The 12,432-nt window shown below is 52.4% G+C and overlaps 11 protein-coding genes across 11 annotated transcripts; 6 read left to right on the top strand and 5 right to left on the bottom strand.

Moving 5' to 3' along the window:
* Positions 1 to 84: 84 nt before the first annotated feature.
* B9G98_01209 (Delta-aminolevulinic acid dehydratase) lies at positions 85 to 1,878 on the top strand (the record flags this gene model as incomplete). The annotated part of the gene is made up of 2 exons (XM_024807767.1): positions 85 to 811; positions 884 to 1,878. 2 exons carry the CDS (start codon positions 85 to 87, stop codon positions 1,876 to 1,878), a joined length of 1,722 nt encoding a protein of 573 aa, XP_024663535.1.
* A 40-nt stretch (positions 1,879 to 1,918) lies between these two features.
* Positions 1,919 to 2,551, bottom strand: B9G98_01208 (Charged multivesicular body protein 6; the record flags this gene model as incomplete). The annotated part of the gene is made up of 1 exon (XM_024807766.1): positions 1,919 to 2,551. One exon carries the CDS (start codon positions 2,549 to 2,551, stop codon positions 1,919 to 1,921), a length of 633 nt encoding a protein of 210 aa, XP_024663534.1.
* An 88-nt stretch (positions 2,552 to 2,639) lies between these two features.
* On the top strand, positions 2,640 to 4,868 carry B9G98_01207 (putative AAA domain-containing protein C16E9.10c; the record flags this gene model as incomplete). The annotated part of the gene is made up of 1 exon (XM_024807765.1): positions 2,640 to 4,868. One exon carries the CDS (start codon positions 2,640 to 2,642, stop codon positions 4,866 to 4,868), a length of 2,229 nt encoding a protein of 742 aa, XP_024663533.1.
* A 6-nt stretch (positions 4,869 to 4,874) lies between these two features.
* Positions 4,875 to 6,549, bottom strand: B9G98_01206 (Polynucleotide 5'-hydroxyl-kinase grc3; the record flags this gene model as incomplete). Its single annotated transcript, XM_024807764.1, has 2 exons — positions 4,875 to 6,338; positions 6,547 to 6,549. The coding sequence occupies 2 exons, from the start codon at positions 6,547 to 6,549 to the stop codon at positions 4,875 to 4,877; spliced, it is 1,467 nt and encodes a 488-aa protein (XP_024663532.1).
* Positions 6,548 to 6,799, top strand: B9G98_01205 (Cytochrome c oxidase subunit 6B; the record flags this gene model as incomplete). Its single annotated transcript, XM_024807763.1, has 1 exon — positions 6,548 to 6,799. One exon carries the CDS (start codon positions 6,548 to 6,550, stop codon positions 6,797 to 6,799), a length of 252 nt encoding a protein of 83 aa, XP_024663531.1.
* A 31-nt stretch (positions 6,800 to 6,830) lies between these two features.
* On the bottom strand, positions 6,831 to 7,518 carry B9G98_01204 (Coiled-coil domain-containing protein 25; the record flags this gene model as incomplete). Its single annotated transcript, XM_024807762.1, has 2 exons — positions 6,831 to 7,399; positions 7,440 to 7,518. The coding sequence occupies 2 exons, from the start codon at positions 7,516 to 7,518 to the stop codon at positions 6,831 to 6,833; spliced, it is 648 nt and encodes a 215-aa protein (XP_024663530.1).
* Positions 7,519 to 7,542: 24 nt separating this feature from the next.
* On the top strand, positions 7,543 to 8,262 carry B9G98_01203 (DnaJ subfamily C member 9; the record flags this gene model as incomplete). The annotated part of the gene is made up of 1 exon (XM_024807761.1): positions 7,543 to 8,262. One exon carries the CDS (start codon positions 7,543 to 7,545, stop codon positions 8,260 to 8,262), a length of 720 nt encoding a protein of 239 aa, XP_024663529.1.
* A 29-nt stretch (positions 8,263 to 8,291) lies between these two features.
* B9G98_01202 (Alanine--glyoxylate aminotransferase 1) lies at positions 8,292 to 9,440 on the bottom strand (the record flags this gene model as incomplete). The annotated part of the gene is made up of 1 exon (XM_024807760.1): positions 8,292 to 9,440. One exon carries the CDS (start codon positions 9,438 to 9,440, stop codon positions 8,292 to 8,294), a length of 1,149 nt encoding a protein of 382 aa, XP_024663528.1.
* Positions 9,441 to 9,809: 369 nt separating this feature from the next.
* On the top strand, positions 9,810 to 11,228 carry B9G98_01201 (Serine hydroxymethyltransferase, cytosolic; the record flags this gene model as incomplete). The annotated part of the gene is made up of 1 exon (XM_024807759.1): positions 9,810 to 11,228. The coding sequence occupies one exon, from the start codon at positions 9,810 to 9,812 to the stop codon at positions 11,226 to 11,228; it is 1,419 nt and encodes a 472-aa protein (XP_024663527.1).
* A 118-nt stretch (positions 11,229 to 11,346) lies between these two features.
* B9G98_01200 (Vacuolar protein sorting-associated protein 29) lies at positions 11,347 to 11,933 on the top strand (the record flags this gene model as incomplete). The annotated part of the gene is made up of 2 exons (XM_024807758.1): positions 11,347 to 11,394; positions 11,433 to 11,933. 2 exons carry the CDS (start codon positions 11,347 to 11,349, stop codon positions 11,931 to 11,933), a joined length of 549 nt encoding a protein of 182 aa, XP_024663526.1.
* Positions 11,934 to 12,108: 175 nt separating this feature from the next.
* On the bottom strand, positions 12,109 to 12,426 carry B9G98_01199 (hypothetical protein; the record flags this gene model as incomplete). Its single annotated transcript, XM_024807757.1, has 1 exon — positions 12,109 to 12,426. One exon carries the CDS (start codon positions 12,424 to 12,426, stop codon positions 12,109 to 12,111), a length of 318 nt encoding a protein of 105 aa, XP_024663525.1.
* Positions 12,427 to 12,432: the final 6 nt, after the last annotated feature.

Raw genomic sequence — 12,432 nt, 5'->3', positions numbered from 1 at the left:
AGGCTAGGCTATCAGTTCTATGTTAATCAGTTTTGGGATTAAAAAACACTCTACAAACCTGTTTCAGCTGGGTTAGTCAAAGGTATGGTTAGAGTATATACCCACAACATCAGATATGCGCGCCGAGAGCCGGTCGAGGGCGAATTGAAGTGGCCCGAGAGACGAGAGGCAGTTGTCAATTCAATTCTCTTGCACAATTGCTCAATTGTGTGCTTGCAAGAGGTCTTGTGGACCCAACTGGAGGATATTCTCAGGTTGCTGGGATCAGGTTGGGATTACGCCGGGGTCGGGCGAGACGATGGTAAAAAAGAGGGCGAGTTTGCTGTTATTGTTTTCAAGCAGGCGCTTTGGACAGTCGACTGGTCGCCGTTTTGGCTCAGCCCAACCCCGAACAAGCCTTCGATCGGATGGGACGCTGCTCTGAAACGAATTGTGATTCAAGCCCACTTCAAGTCAATCAAAGATCCCAGCGAGGCATTTGTTCTATATTGCACTCATTTTGATCATAAAGGCGAGGTAGCAAGGCAGGAATCAGCCAAGCTGATCGTGCGCCTAATGAGAGACCAGTCTGGGCCGCAAATCTTGTGCGGCGATCTCAATTCTCAACCTGAGCAGAACGCCTCTAAAACATTGGGGGAATTCCGCGAGGACTCGTTCTATTCGGACCGGAAATTCGGACACAAGCACACCTATACCAGTTTTGGAGAAGAGCCACATACCCGCATTGATTATATTTGGCATACACAGGATGTCAAAACCGAGTTTTATGCTGTTCCTCATTCCCATTACAAGTTTTTGATCAGCGATCACCGTCCGGTAATAGCTGATCTAGCCCTCCCCAGGCGAGGATCTTAAGTCATCATGTCAGAACCCCACAAACCAGATCTGAACTTTCCTATGTCGTCGCTATTGGCGCCAGGATATGCTCATCCTGTTTCTCGTCAATGGCAGTCGAACAGCATTCTGCACAAGGACATGTTTGTGTATCCTTTGTTCATCACCACTGACCCAGATACCGAGAACGAGATCCATTCTCTTCCTGGCCAAAAGCAATGGGGTCTAAACAAGCTTTTGCCCTACGTCGAAGAGCTTGTAGCAAAAGGCTTGAAGAGTGTTTTGCTGTTTGGTGTAGTACCTGAAGATGTCAAGGACGAACGAGGCTCGTGGGCTGACAAGGAGGAGACTCCAGTGATCCAGGCTGTCAAGGCGCTGAAGGCCAAATTTCCGGGTCTTTTTGTGATCTGTGACGTTTGTTTGTGTGAGTATACAAACACGGGGCACTGCGGTATTCTCAGAGATGACGGTTCTATCATTCGGGAGCCCTCCGTTGAGCGGTTGTGCAGCGTCGCGGTGGCGTATGCCCGGGCAGGTGCAGACGCTGTCGCCCCTTCGGATATGATTGATGGTCGCATTGTAGCAATCAAAAAGGCCATGGTCTCTGCAGATGTTGCCTACAACACCATGCTGATTTCTTATTCTGCCAAGTTCGCTGGTCAACTCTACGGGCCCTTCCGCGAGGCCGCTCACTCTTGTCCCAAAAAGGGAGACCGCAAAGCATATCAGCTGCCTCCCGGTGCCCGTGGACTTGGCCGTCGTGCTCTGCAACGTGATATCCTCGAGGGTGCTGATGCGTTCATTCTCAAGCCCTCTACTTTCTACCTGGACATTGTTGCCGACGCTGCCGAGATCTGCCGCGACTATCCCATTTTCACTTATCAAGTCAGCGGTGAGTACGCCATGATCCACGCCTCTGCCGAGAAGGGATACTGCGATCTCAAGATGATGGCCTTTGAAGCTGCCCAGGGAAGTTTACGGGCAGGTGCCAATGTTCTGATCTCCTATTTCACTCCCGATTTTCTCGATTGGCTTTCGGAATAAATACCTTAGCTGTCTTGTATATGTATGTGTTGTCTTTAGTTCATGCGAGCATAGGCTCATGCACTTCTGTCTCTTGTTCAGCGTCCTGCTCGGTTTCTTGTTCAATCTGGGGCACATGGGAGACGGCCGGGGGCGCTTTACTAGGAACCTGGGGCAATGACGGCAGGTTTGGCGCCGTTTCGGCCTCTAGTGCCTCCAGCTCCAGCTGGATCTCGTCCTCGTCGACGTCGGTCATACGCTCAGAAAGCATTGCAGAAATCCGCTCTTGATGGGCAATGCCTTCGCTGGTTTCGTCCATAATCTGCTCGATTTTGCTGAGGGACATTTCAGCGTTCAGCTCCTTAAGCACCTTGTTTCCTTGCTCCAGCCCGCGCAGCACATCGGCACTCACGAGAGCAAACTCAATGCTAGTGGCCAATTCTTGAAGAGAAGCCAGCTGCTCTTCTGTACGCTCCAGCATTTGTTCCTGGTACCGTTTCTTTTTCAAAAAAATTAGTGCCCGCTTTTTATTGCCCTTGGCCAGGCACTCTTTGGCCAGTTCATGCTCACGCGCCCTGACTCCTTCTAGCTGCTTCTGGTACTGTCTCAGCTTATCCCTCTGCAGTTTAAGGTCGAGAATCGCCTTGTCTTGGGCAGTAACCGTAGGCTTTTTTTTACTAGAAAACCAGCCCATCGTCGGTCACTAAGCAGGTTTGACTGGTAATTTTTTTTTAACTTTGGTTTTTTTCTGAGCTTTTTGGGCATCCATCACAACTTATTCGATGTCGAAAACAGAAAAAATCGTATGGAGCATTCTCTCAGAGTACTTGGTGGAAGACGGGAGCTCTGCAAAGGCTTTGGACGCCGACAGGGCCACCGAGATCTGCCAGACCATCGACCCAAAGCTCCAGCGGACAAAAAAATCTATCCTTTTACCAGCAATCACAAAGGCAATCAATCGCCTAAGAATAGAAGAGAAACAAAATACCCCAACTGCAGATGCAGATAGCGATTTTGAGGGAGTTGATGTTGAAAAACTGGTGACTGTTCCAGAGTCTGAATCTAATGTTATGAACCAAGCTACGGTAGACTTGTGGAACGTGCCCAAAGCCGGTATGGAGAAACGAGAAGCACCCAAGGCGTCCAAAGAAAGCAAGAAAAAGAAACGAAAGATTGCTGCTAGTGCTGCGGATCGCCGTCCGGCTACCCAGGTTACTTTGGCTGATCTGGGTGGAATTGACAACATTATTGCCCAGATTCTTGAGCTACTAGCTATGCCTCTGTCCCATCCGGAGATTTATGTTCGGTTGGGCTCAGAAATCCCTCGCGGTGTATTGTTACATGGCCCGCCTGGCTGTGGTAAGACAGTTCTGGCTAACGCCATTGCAAATGAACTTGGTGTTCCCTTTATTAACGTGAGTGCCCCCAGTGTTGTAAGTGGTATGTCTGGAGAAAGTGAGAAAAAGCTGCGTGATATCTTTGAGGAAGCCAAAGAGCTCGCTCCCTGTCTTGTGTTTATTGATGAAATAGACGCAATCACTCCTAAACGAGAGAGCGTACAACGTGAAATGGAAAGACGTATTGTTGCCCAGCTTCTGACGTGTATGGACGATGTTGCTTTGGAAAAAACAGGTGGTCGCCCCGTAATGATTATAGGTGCCACAAACCGCCCAGATGCAATTGATCCAGCTCTTCGCCGGGGTGGTCGTTTCGACCACGAGATTTCCATGTCTGTTCCTGATCAAGAATCCAGAAAACGTATTTTGGAAACAATTGGCCGGAAACTCCGATTAGAAGGAAATTTCGATTTCGAGAAAATCGCCAAAATGACTCCTGGTTATGTAGGCGCCGATCTCAATGCTTTAGTTGCCGCTGCTGGCGTTGCTGCAATCAAACGCATTTTTGGAGATTTGGGTGACTCAATGCCCGAAGCGATGGAGGTGGACCAAACAGTGCCCGAGGGTGGGCAGCCGGACCAGTCTGAACAACCGGCACCGCCTGCACCGCCTGCGAATCCTCGACCGCAGCCGATTCGCTCTCAGTCTTTGATCTCAAAGTTTTTGCAGCGTCATCCCGATCCTTTGACGGCTGAGGAGCTGGAGCCTTTGGCTATCACCTATGAGGATTTCTTAGTGGCCATCCCAACTATCCAGCCATCATCGAAACGTGAAGGCTTTGCAACTGTGCCGGACGTTTCTTGGGAAGACGTCGGTGCCATGGGCCCTATTCGTGAAGAGCTCGAATACGCAATCGTAGAGCCGATTAAGCAGCCAGAGGTCTACGCTGCTGCAGGTATCGCAGCCCCCTCGGGTGTGTTACTATGGGGTCCGCCAGGGTGTGGTAAGACGCTTCTTGCTAAAGCTGTTGCTAATGAATCACGAGCTAATTTCATATCGGTCAGAGGTCCGGAACTTCTGAATAAGTATGTCGGTGAATCAGAAAGAGCAGTGCGTCAAGTGTTCACCCGAGCTCGCGCGTCGGCTCCGTGCGTCATATTTTTCGACGAACTCGATGCATTGGTTCCGCGACGCGATGATACCAACTCGGAATCTTCGTCTCGAGTGGTCAACACCCTTCTTACTGAACTTGATGGTGTAGGAGACAGGAACGGTATTTATGTCGTTGCAGCTACGAATCGACCCGACATGATTGATGCCGCAATGCTTCGTCCGGGACGACTGGATAAGCAGCTCTTTGTTGAGCTGCCCGAGCCGGAAGAACGGTACGAAATTCTCAAAACCGTCAGTCGCAAGGCGCCTCTTGACGACGCTGTCGACCTCAAGCTGCTGGCTCATGACGAGAAATGTCGCAACTTTAGCGGTGCTGATTTGGCCGCTCTGGTTCGCGAAGCATCCGTTCTCGCTTTAAAGTCGGCACTCAAGTCCTCCAGCAATACTGCAGTGAAGGTGTCCATGGAGGACTTCAATGCTGCGTTCAAAAAGGTCCGACCTAGCGTTAATGACAACGAGCGGCAAAAGTATTACTTGATGCAAGAGCGTATGGCTAGCTAAATTATATTATCGACGTTGTAGGTTACGGCGGAACTTGAGCTGCGATCCTCCAAGGCCGCCAGCGGCTCTCGAGGACAACCATGGCGCGGGTGAAGACGATGTTTGGTCCCAAATCTCCCAAATAGGCAGTTTGAGACGACCGCGTACAAGTATAACCGACCGGTTGCCAATAACAGCCGGGTCTAGGGGGGTCAATAGACGAATAAAATCGGGCGACATGTACTGGATTACTGCATATCCAACACATTCCGAAACCTTGTGTAATTCCATACTCACATCCGAGGTAACAAATGGTATATCCATACTAAAATCACTGATAGGAGGAGGTGAATCACAGGCGGCTATGGCAACAATTGTGCCTTCTGTGCAGACCTGAGCATCCTGAGCTAAATCAATGCCATCGCTATCGAGTACTGACAATGCATAGATTCCGTCTTTACCATAGGGCAGTTTGTAAGGGTTCCAGGTGGTCAAGTGGTCTTGATTAGTTTTGTGGAAATAGGCCATTGACTGGGCCACTCGCAGTTCAGCAGCCGAGAAACGAGGAGCGTTTTCCCCAATATCAACTGCATCGACAGCAACAATGTGATCGCAGGCATCTTTGGTTGCCTCTGTGAAATCTTGGAACCCCTCATCGTTACCCATATGACACAAAAAGTCCGGGGTAACCGAAAGACAAACGTCAGAGTTCAGTTCGAGACCCAATCCCTTGGTCCACCCGGGCGTATTGACAATTAATGTTTCGTTCTCAGCAACACTGAGGAATTTATCGTACAAGTCCCGAAAGATATCGAGGTATCGGGCTGGAGTATCCATGGGAGAAACATAGCCGAGAGAGTGGGCTTTTACGACATTATCAAACCCACAGTGACTGTATGGAGGTCCAAAGACAAAGTCGGTCACTTTGCAAAGCGCCAAAGTACCGGGAGGAGTGAATTCGCCCTGTCCTGGATCCAGATCAAGGTAATAAACGTGCTGGTTTTTAGCAATCCTTTGATTGATCAAATAGCGGCCCAGCGAAGACTTTCCTGAATTTTTCGGGCCCAAAAGAACAACTTTGTGGCCGTGGTCGATTTGAGAACTGAGGCTTTTCCACGATTTGAAAGGCTGGAGTTCTGGGCGATCCGATACGACCGTGAGCTCTGGAAAAAGCGATTTGAACGGCGACGCGAGCTTGGAAAAATTTGTTAATGGATTTGGCTTGATCCCCACAACCGTGGCGGCGTCTCTGTGCGAATCGTTGGCCAAATACGACGCCTGGACAAAGCTCCGTGCTGGCTTGATTGCATAAAACGGCGGCAGGGGACACGAGACGGGGATTTCGCGAAGCGAGGCCTCGATCACAGTGCCGTTCACTTCCACGGCGCCTTTCAGCACCACCAAAAAGTAGTGGCCAGCCAGGACCAAGGGATCAGAGAGGGCATAGAGAGTGAGGTCAGAGGCGGTTGTGACGCCGGTTGGCGAGCCCATCTAAGAACACGCTCACAAACAGCCGGCGGAAAATAACAAACAAAAAGCGACAAAAAACCCCCACTTGAAGCTTTTTCAAGAACCGGGTCTATATGTCTCTGAAGCCAGGCCCTTCTAAATCACCCCACGCTGTGCAGTAACTATTAGGTAAGCGGGATTACCTGACCACTAAGAATAAGCGATTTGGGTTTTCCTCATCACAACTTACCATGTCTGAGTCTGAAGATCTCAAGTCCAAGCTGCACACCTACCAGAACGACTCACGGTTCCCCAACCAGAACCAGACGCACCGCTGCTTCCAGAACTACGTGGACTACCACCGTTGCATCAAGGCCAAGGGCGAGGAGTTTGCTCCCTGCCAGGAGTTCTGGCGCGCCTACCAGGCCATGTGCCCCGTCTTCTGGATCACCAAGTGGGACGAGCAGCGTGAGGCCGGAAACTTCCCTGCCCTCGGTGTTTAATTTAGTGTAGATGATGCGTTCTATCTATTTTTCACATAAAGTCGTCCTCCCAGTCGTCTGCCCGGAACTGATTGCTCGAGTGTCGCATGACTTCGTCGTCAAACAGGGCGCTGTATGCCTTGTCCTTTTGCTCGGCCAGCTTGCGGTACTCCCTGGACTGCTCCAGGTCGACCTTCTGGCGCTGTCGGTGCTCTTCAGCATACTTTAGTCGCTGTAGTTTCTCGTAGTCTATCCGCTCCTGTTCAAGATCTGGGTACAGTTCCTTTTTGGTTTTGTTGAGCCGGTTAATAATTGCGTTTTGCCGGGTCCGCACATGCACTTTCTGCACCTGCTTGGCGTTGGTGAAGCTGACCTGGCCCACGTCCATGCTGCCGTCTTTGCGGAGATTCGCCCACGGGGTGTAGATCACGGTTACGTTGTCCTTTTTGTTGCCGGCGATCGAGTTGGCCTTGGTGAGCTGCGCACAGTCGTCAAGCACCTCTTGGGGGATCGAATCCCAGCTGTAGCCCTCCGGACACCGGCAGTAGACGTGGGCAGAGCTCATATTGTCCACATGGAACCACACGTCGGTTTCCCAGCCGTACCGGATCAGGTCCTCGTCTGGTTAGTTTCGCCGTAGAATAGAACGATATTTACTTACTTTCGTGCTTGTCCTTGCCCATATACAGCGTAAAAGCCGGCAGAAATGGGTCAGGTTGCGACTCGAAGTAAAACACCATCCGGTGACTTTTTTATTAATCACAATGCAGGTGCCCGCCGAGTTCAAGGACCTCGATCTGTACGAGGTTTTGGGCGTTTCCAAAGAGAGCGACGCCGTGCAGATCAAGAAGGGCTATCGCAGGCGTGCTCTGAGCGTTCATCCAGACAAGGCCGGTAACACGCCCGAAAACCAGCTGCAATTCCAGCAGGTGGCTTTTGCCTACTCTGTGCTGAGCGACCCGACGCGTCGCGAGTCGTACGACGTGCTTGGTTGCGTCGAAGATGTCGGGGACGCTACGCTACAGGAACTGTTTACCAAGTATTTCCGCAAAGAGTTCACGGAGGAGATGATTGAGCAGGACAAGAAGGAGTACAGGGAGAGTGGAGAAGAGCACCGGGACTTGCTCCGCTATTACAAGGAATACGAGGGAGACTTTGATCGCATTTTGGAGGCGGTGCTTCACACTGAAGTAGGGGACCAGGCCCGGCTTATTGCTGAACTCAATGCGGCCATTGAGGAGGGCAAACTCGAAAAGTACGGCAAGTTCGCCAAAACCACCACGGCGGCTCGGCAGAAAAGGCGGGCGAAAAGGGGCGGCAAGGAGGCCAAAGAGGCCGAGAAGCTCCGCAAGAAACTCAACATTCGCAAAACCAACGACGAATCCGACCTCGCTGCACTCATCAAGGCCAGATCAGCCCAGCGCTTCAACGGGTTCATGGACAGGCTCGAAGCCAAGTACCGAGTGACGAAGCGGACGAAATAGTTCTATAATATTTGTGGGTGCTAAGTATATTATTTGTTCAGCTGAGCCATGACCTTGGGCAGGACCTCAAGCAGGTAGTCGATGTGGCCGTACTTGAAGGCCGAGACGCCCATGTGGCCGATGCGGAAGTAGCGGTTGGCCACGGGCTGGACGAGGCCGCCGGCAAGCTGGATGTTGTTTTTGAGCATTTCGCCAAGGAAGTCACCCAATTGCACCTTCTCGGGCAAGTAGACGCAGGACAGACCATGGGCGCCATGCGAGCGGCTAGTCGCAACCAGCTTGAGACCCAGGCCCTCGATCTCGTTCTTGACGCGGTCGCTGACCTTGGCATTCTCCTTCCAGCGCTGCTCGACAGACGATGCAGAGGTGGCATACTGCTGCAAGCTGGTGCGCAGGGCGTAGACGTTCTGGATGGCAGGGGTGGAGAAGTAGGCGGGCTTGCCGCCCTCGTAGGCCTGCATGATGGGGATCCAGCGCTTCATGTCCAAGAAGTAGGCGCCCGTGGGAGTCTTGCGGGTGTTGAGGAATTCGATGGCGCGGGCACTGGCGAAGGAAATCGACAGACCAGCGGGAGCACCGATACCCTTCTGGGGGCCGGTGAGCACAAAGTCAAGCTTCCAGTCGTCGAAGCGCAGCTCCTCAACAGCAATGGAGCAGACACCGTCGACAAAAGTGAACGTCTCGGGGCTGACACGCTGGACAAGCTCGGCGATCTTCTTGACATCAGTAAGAACACCAGTGGAGGTGTCGACCTGGGTAATGGTGATGGCACGGTACTTGTTGGCCTTGAGAGCGGCCTCGATCTCTGCCATGTCAGGAACATCGCCAATTTCGGGCTTGATCTCAGTGACTTCCGCGCCAAGGGCCCGCAGGGAGTTACCCCACGCCTCGGCAAAGAAACCGGTGTTCAGGACCAGAACCTTCTCGCCGTTCTCAACCAAATTGGTGCCGGCCAAATCCCAGCCCACGGTGCCGGATCCAGCAAGCAGGAAAGGCTGAGACTTCTTGTCGGTAGCAAAAAACAAGGTGCGCAGCAGCTTGAGTGTCTCGCCAAAGACCTCAGCAAAGCCCGTGGTGGTGTGGGAGATAGACGGGTGGCCCATTGACTCGAGAACGGCATCGTCGAACTCAATCGGACCGGGGATCAAAGTCAAAGTGTGTTTAGGCTGGTTGCTCATGGTTATAGGAATGATAGGTGGGACTGGGCTGGGAGTTGCCGTTTTGTAAGAGAGTACCCGGGACAATCCGGCGCGGGGTTGGTGATACCTCAACAAACAGGGTCCTTGGGATAACACGGTCCACTGGTGCAGTATACCTCGTGACGATCTGAATGAAAGAGTCATAAAGATAACTTGCGACCGCCGATAGCTACGTTCAAACTGTGTCTGGTTGCGAGGGTGTGGCCGTGGGGGTATTGGGTCGCCTACGCTAACGGAACAGAGCGGCCAGTACAATTCGAGCTTTAAACCCTGGCTGGGTAAGGGTCTCCCGGTAGCGCTAAAAAATTTCATTGCAAGACCCCAGAATCTCCAACCACCTACTCACAAATGTCTCATTACGTCTTGTCGGAGTCGCATAAGAATCTTATGCACGAGCACCTGGCCGCCTACGACCCGCAGGTCCAGGCCATCATCAATGATGAGATCCAGCGCCAGCGCGAGTCTATTGTTCTCATTGCTTCCGAGAACCTGACTTCCCTCGCCGTCATTGAGGCGGTCGGCACTCCCATGTGCAACAAGTACTCTGAGGGCTACCCTGGTGCTCGCTACTACGGTGGCAACCAGCACATTGACCAGATTGAGACTTTGTGCCAGCAGCGTGCTCTTGAGGCCTTCCACCTCGACCCTACCAAGTGGGGCGTGAACGTGCAGACCCTTTCTGGTTCTCCCGCTAATATGCAGGTCTACCAGGCCTTGTTACCTGTTCATGGCCGTCTTATGGGTCTTGACTTGCCCCATGGCGGTCACTTGTCCCACGGCTACCAGACCGACACCCGCAAGATCTCTGCTGTTTCCAACTTCTTTGAGACCATGCCTTACCGGGTTGACGACAAGACCGGCATCATCGACTACGACCGTCTTGAGGAGAACGCTGCTCTGTTCCGCCCCAAGATTTTGGTTGCTGGCACCTCTGCCTACTGCCGTTTGATCGACTACAAGCGCATGCGTGAGATTGCCGACAAGGTCGGTGCCTACCTTATGGTCGACATGGCCCACATTTCCGGTTTGATTGCTGCTGGCGTCATTCCCTCGCCTTTCGAGTACGCCGACATCGTCACCACCACCACCCACAAATCTCTGCGTGGTCCCCGCGGTGCTATGATTTTCTTCCGCAAGGGCGTTCGCTCGGTCAACCCCAAGACCGGCAAGGAGGTCATGTACGATCTCGAGGGTCCCATCAACTTCTCTGTCTTCCCCGGTTTGCAGGGCGGCCCCCACAACCACACCATCACCGCTCTGGCTGTTGCCTTGAAGCAGGCCAACACTCCTGAATTCAAGGAGTACCAGGAGCAGGTTCTCAAGAACGCCAAGGCCCTGGAGGTCGAGTTCAAGAAGCTGGGCTACAAGCTGGTGTCCGACGGCACCGACTCCCACATGGTTCTTGTTTCTCTCAAGAACGAGAAGGGCATTGACGGTGCTCGCGTCGAGCACGTGCTGGAGCTCATGAACATTGCCTGCAACAAGAACGCCATCCCCGGTGACAAGTCTGCGTTGGTTCCCGGCGGCATCCGCATCGGCGCCCCCGCCATGACCACCCGCGGCCTGGGCGAGCAGGACTTTGCTCGCATTGCCCAATATATTAACAAGGCTGTTGTCTACTGCCAGAACCTGCAGGCGTCTCTTCCTGCTGAGGCCAACAAGCTCAAGGACTTCAAGGCTGCGGCCACCGCTGACAAGGACGGCCAGCTCAAGGCTCTCCACGATGAGATCGCCGGATGGGCCTCCAGCTTCCCTCTTCCCTACTAAACGGCTAATCTTTATTCGCCTTTTACTTGTCAATATTTATGGTTCAACCCTTTTCAGTGTACTCATCTACGCATATTTACATAAACCTCTAGGATTTACTAATTTCTCCCCCCCCTCCATGCTAATTCTCGTTGTGGCAGACGCACATATTCCGGACCGGGCGATTGTAAGTATTGCACGCTGGTGAAGACCGAGCTAACGAAGGACGTGCCCGAACAGTTTCGCAAGCTGCTGATTCCGGGCAAGATCGAGAAGGTGGTGGCCCTGGGCAACGTGGCTGGGACCAAGACCCAGAAGTTGCTGCGGTCAATCACGTCGGACGTCGTCGGTGTGAAAGGAGACATGGATACAGATTTACAGTTACCGCTAACGCAAACCATAGAGGTTGAGAATCTGCGCCTAGGTCTTGCCACTGGCCTCAGTATCATCCCGGACGGCGACCCAGAGGCCCTGCTCATAGCGTCGCGCCAGATGAACGCCGACGTCGTGCTGTGGGGCGGCTCCACAAACGTGGACACTTTCGAGCTGGACGGCAAGTTTTTCCTCAGCCCAGGCTCCTTGACCGGCGCCCAATCGGCCGAGTCAGTCTCGTCAATACCGAGCTTTTGTTTATTAGATCTAAAGGGCAAACAGTGTGTCGTCTACATCTACAGTCTGGAAAAGAACCTCGTCAAGGTCGAAAAGGCCGTCTACACCAAGGAATAGAGGGTTGTCCAGGTGATGCACATAAATGGCTATATACGCATGTCAGCAGCCGGTTTTTTTTTCACCTCTTCACTGCCACTTTGAAACCGTAAGTAATGATGACAAGAGTGCATTTGGCTCGAGACTTTTTGTCGCTGTGGAAAAAACCAAGCTACCTTTCTTATTTTGTCTGATGCTAACTAGTTTTACTTAGTGCTCTGCTAACCGTTAATAGTTCTTGTAGCCGATCTGCTGTATCTTGATCTGCCACGCCGTGGCCCCACACTGTGAGAGTGTCGAATTTGCGGGCGACTCGGTGAGTGTCGGGCTCTAAAACAACCCCAGTGTATCCGTGCAAGTCGACGGTGCGACCGACCAGCGGCCGTCCCCGGAAGCTTGCTTGGGATCCGCTCACAGCAAAGTTCGTGGTGTCCACCGCGCCGTCATAGTTGATTTTGCAGGGCAGAATGTGGCATGTATTCTGTGAATTGCCTGGATTCACGCGAAAAGTCATGACGCG

This window comes from Wickerhamiella sorbophila (assembly GCF_002251995.1).
Source record: "Wickerhamiella sorbophila strain DS02 chromosome Unknown contig1, whole genome shotgun sequence".
Taxonomy (NCBI): domain Eukaryota; kingdom Fungi; phylum Ascomycota; class Dipodascomycetes; order Dipodascales; family Trichomonascaceae; genus Wickerhamiella; species Wickerhamiella sorbophila.
This window is presented reverse-complemented; position numbering and strand designations above follow the sequence as displayed.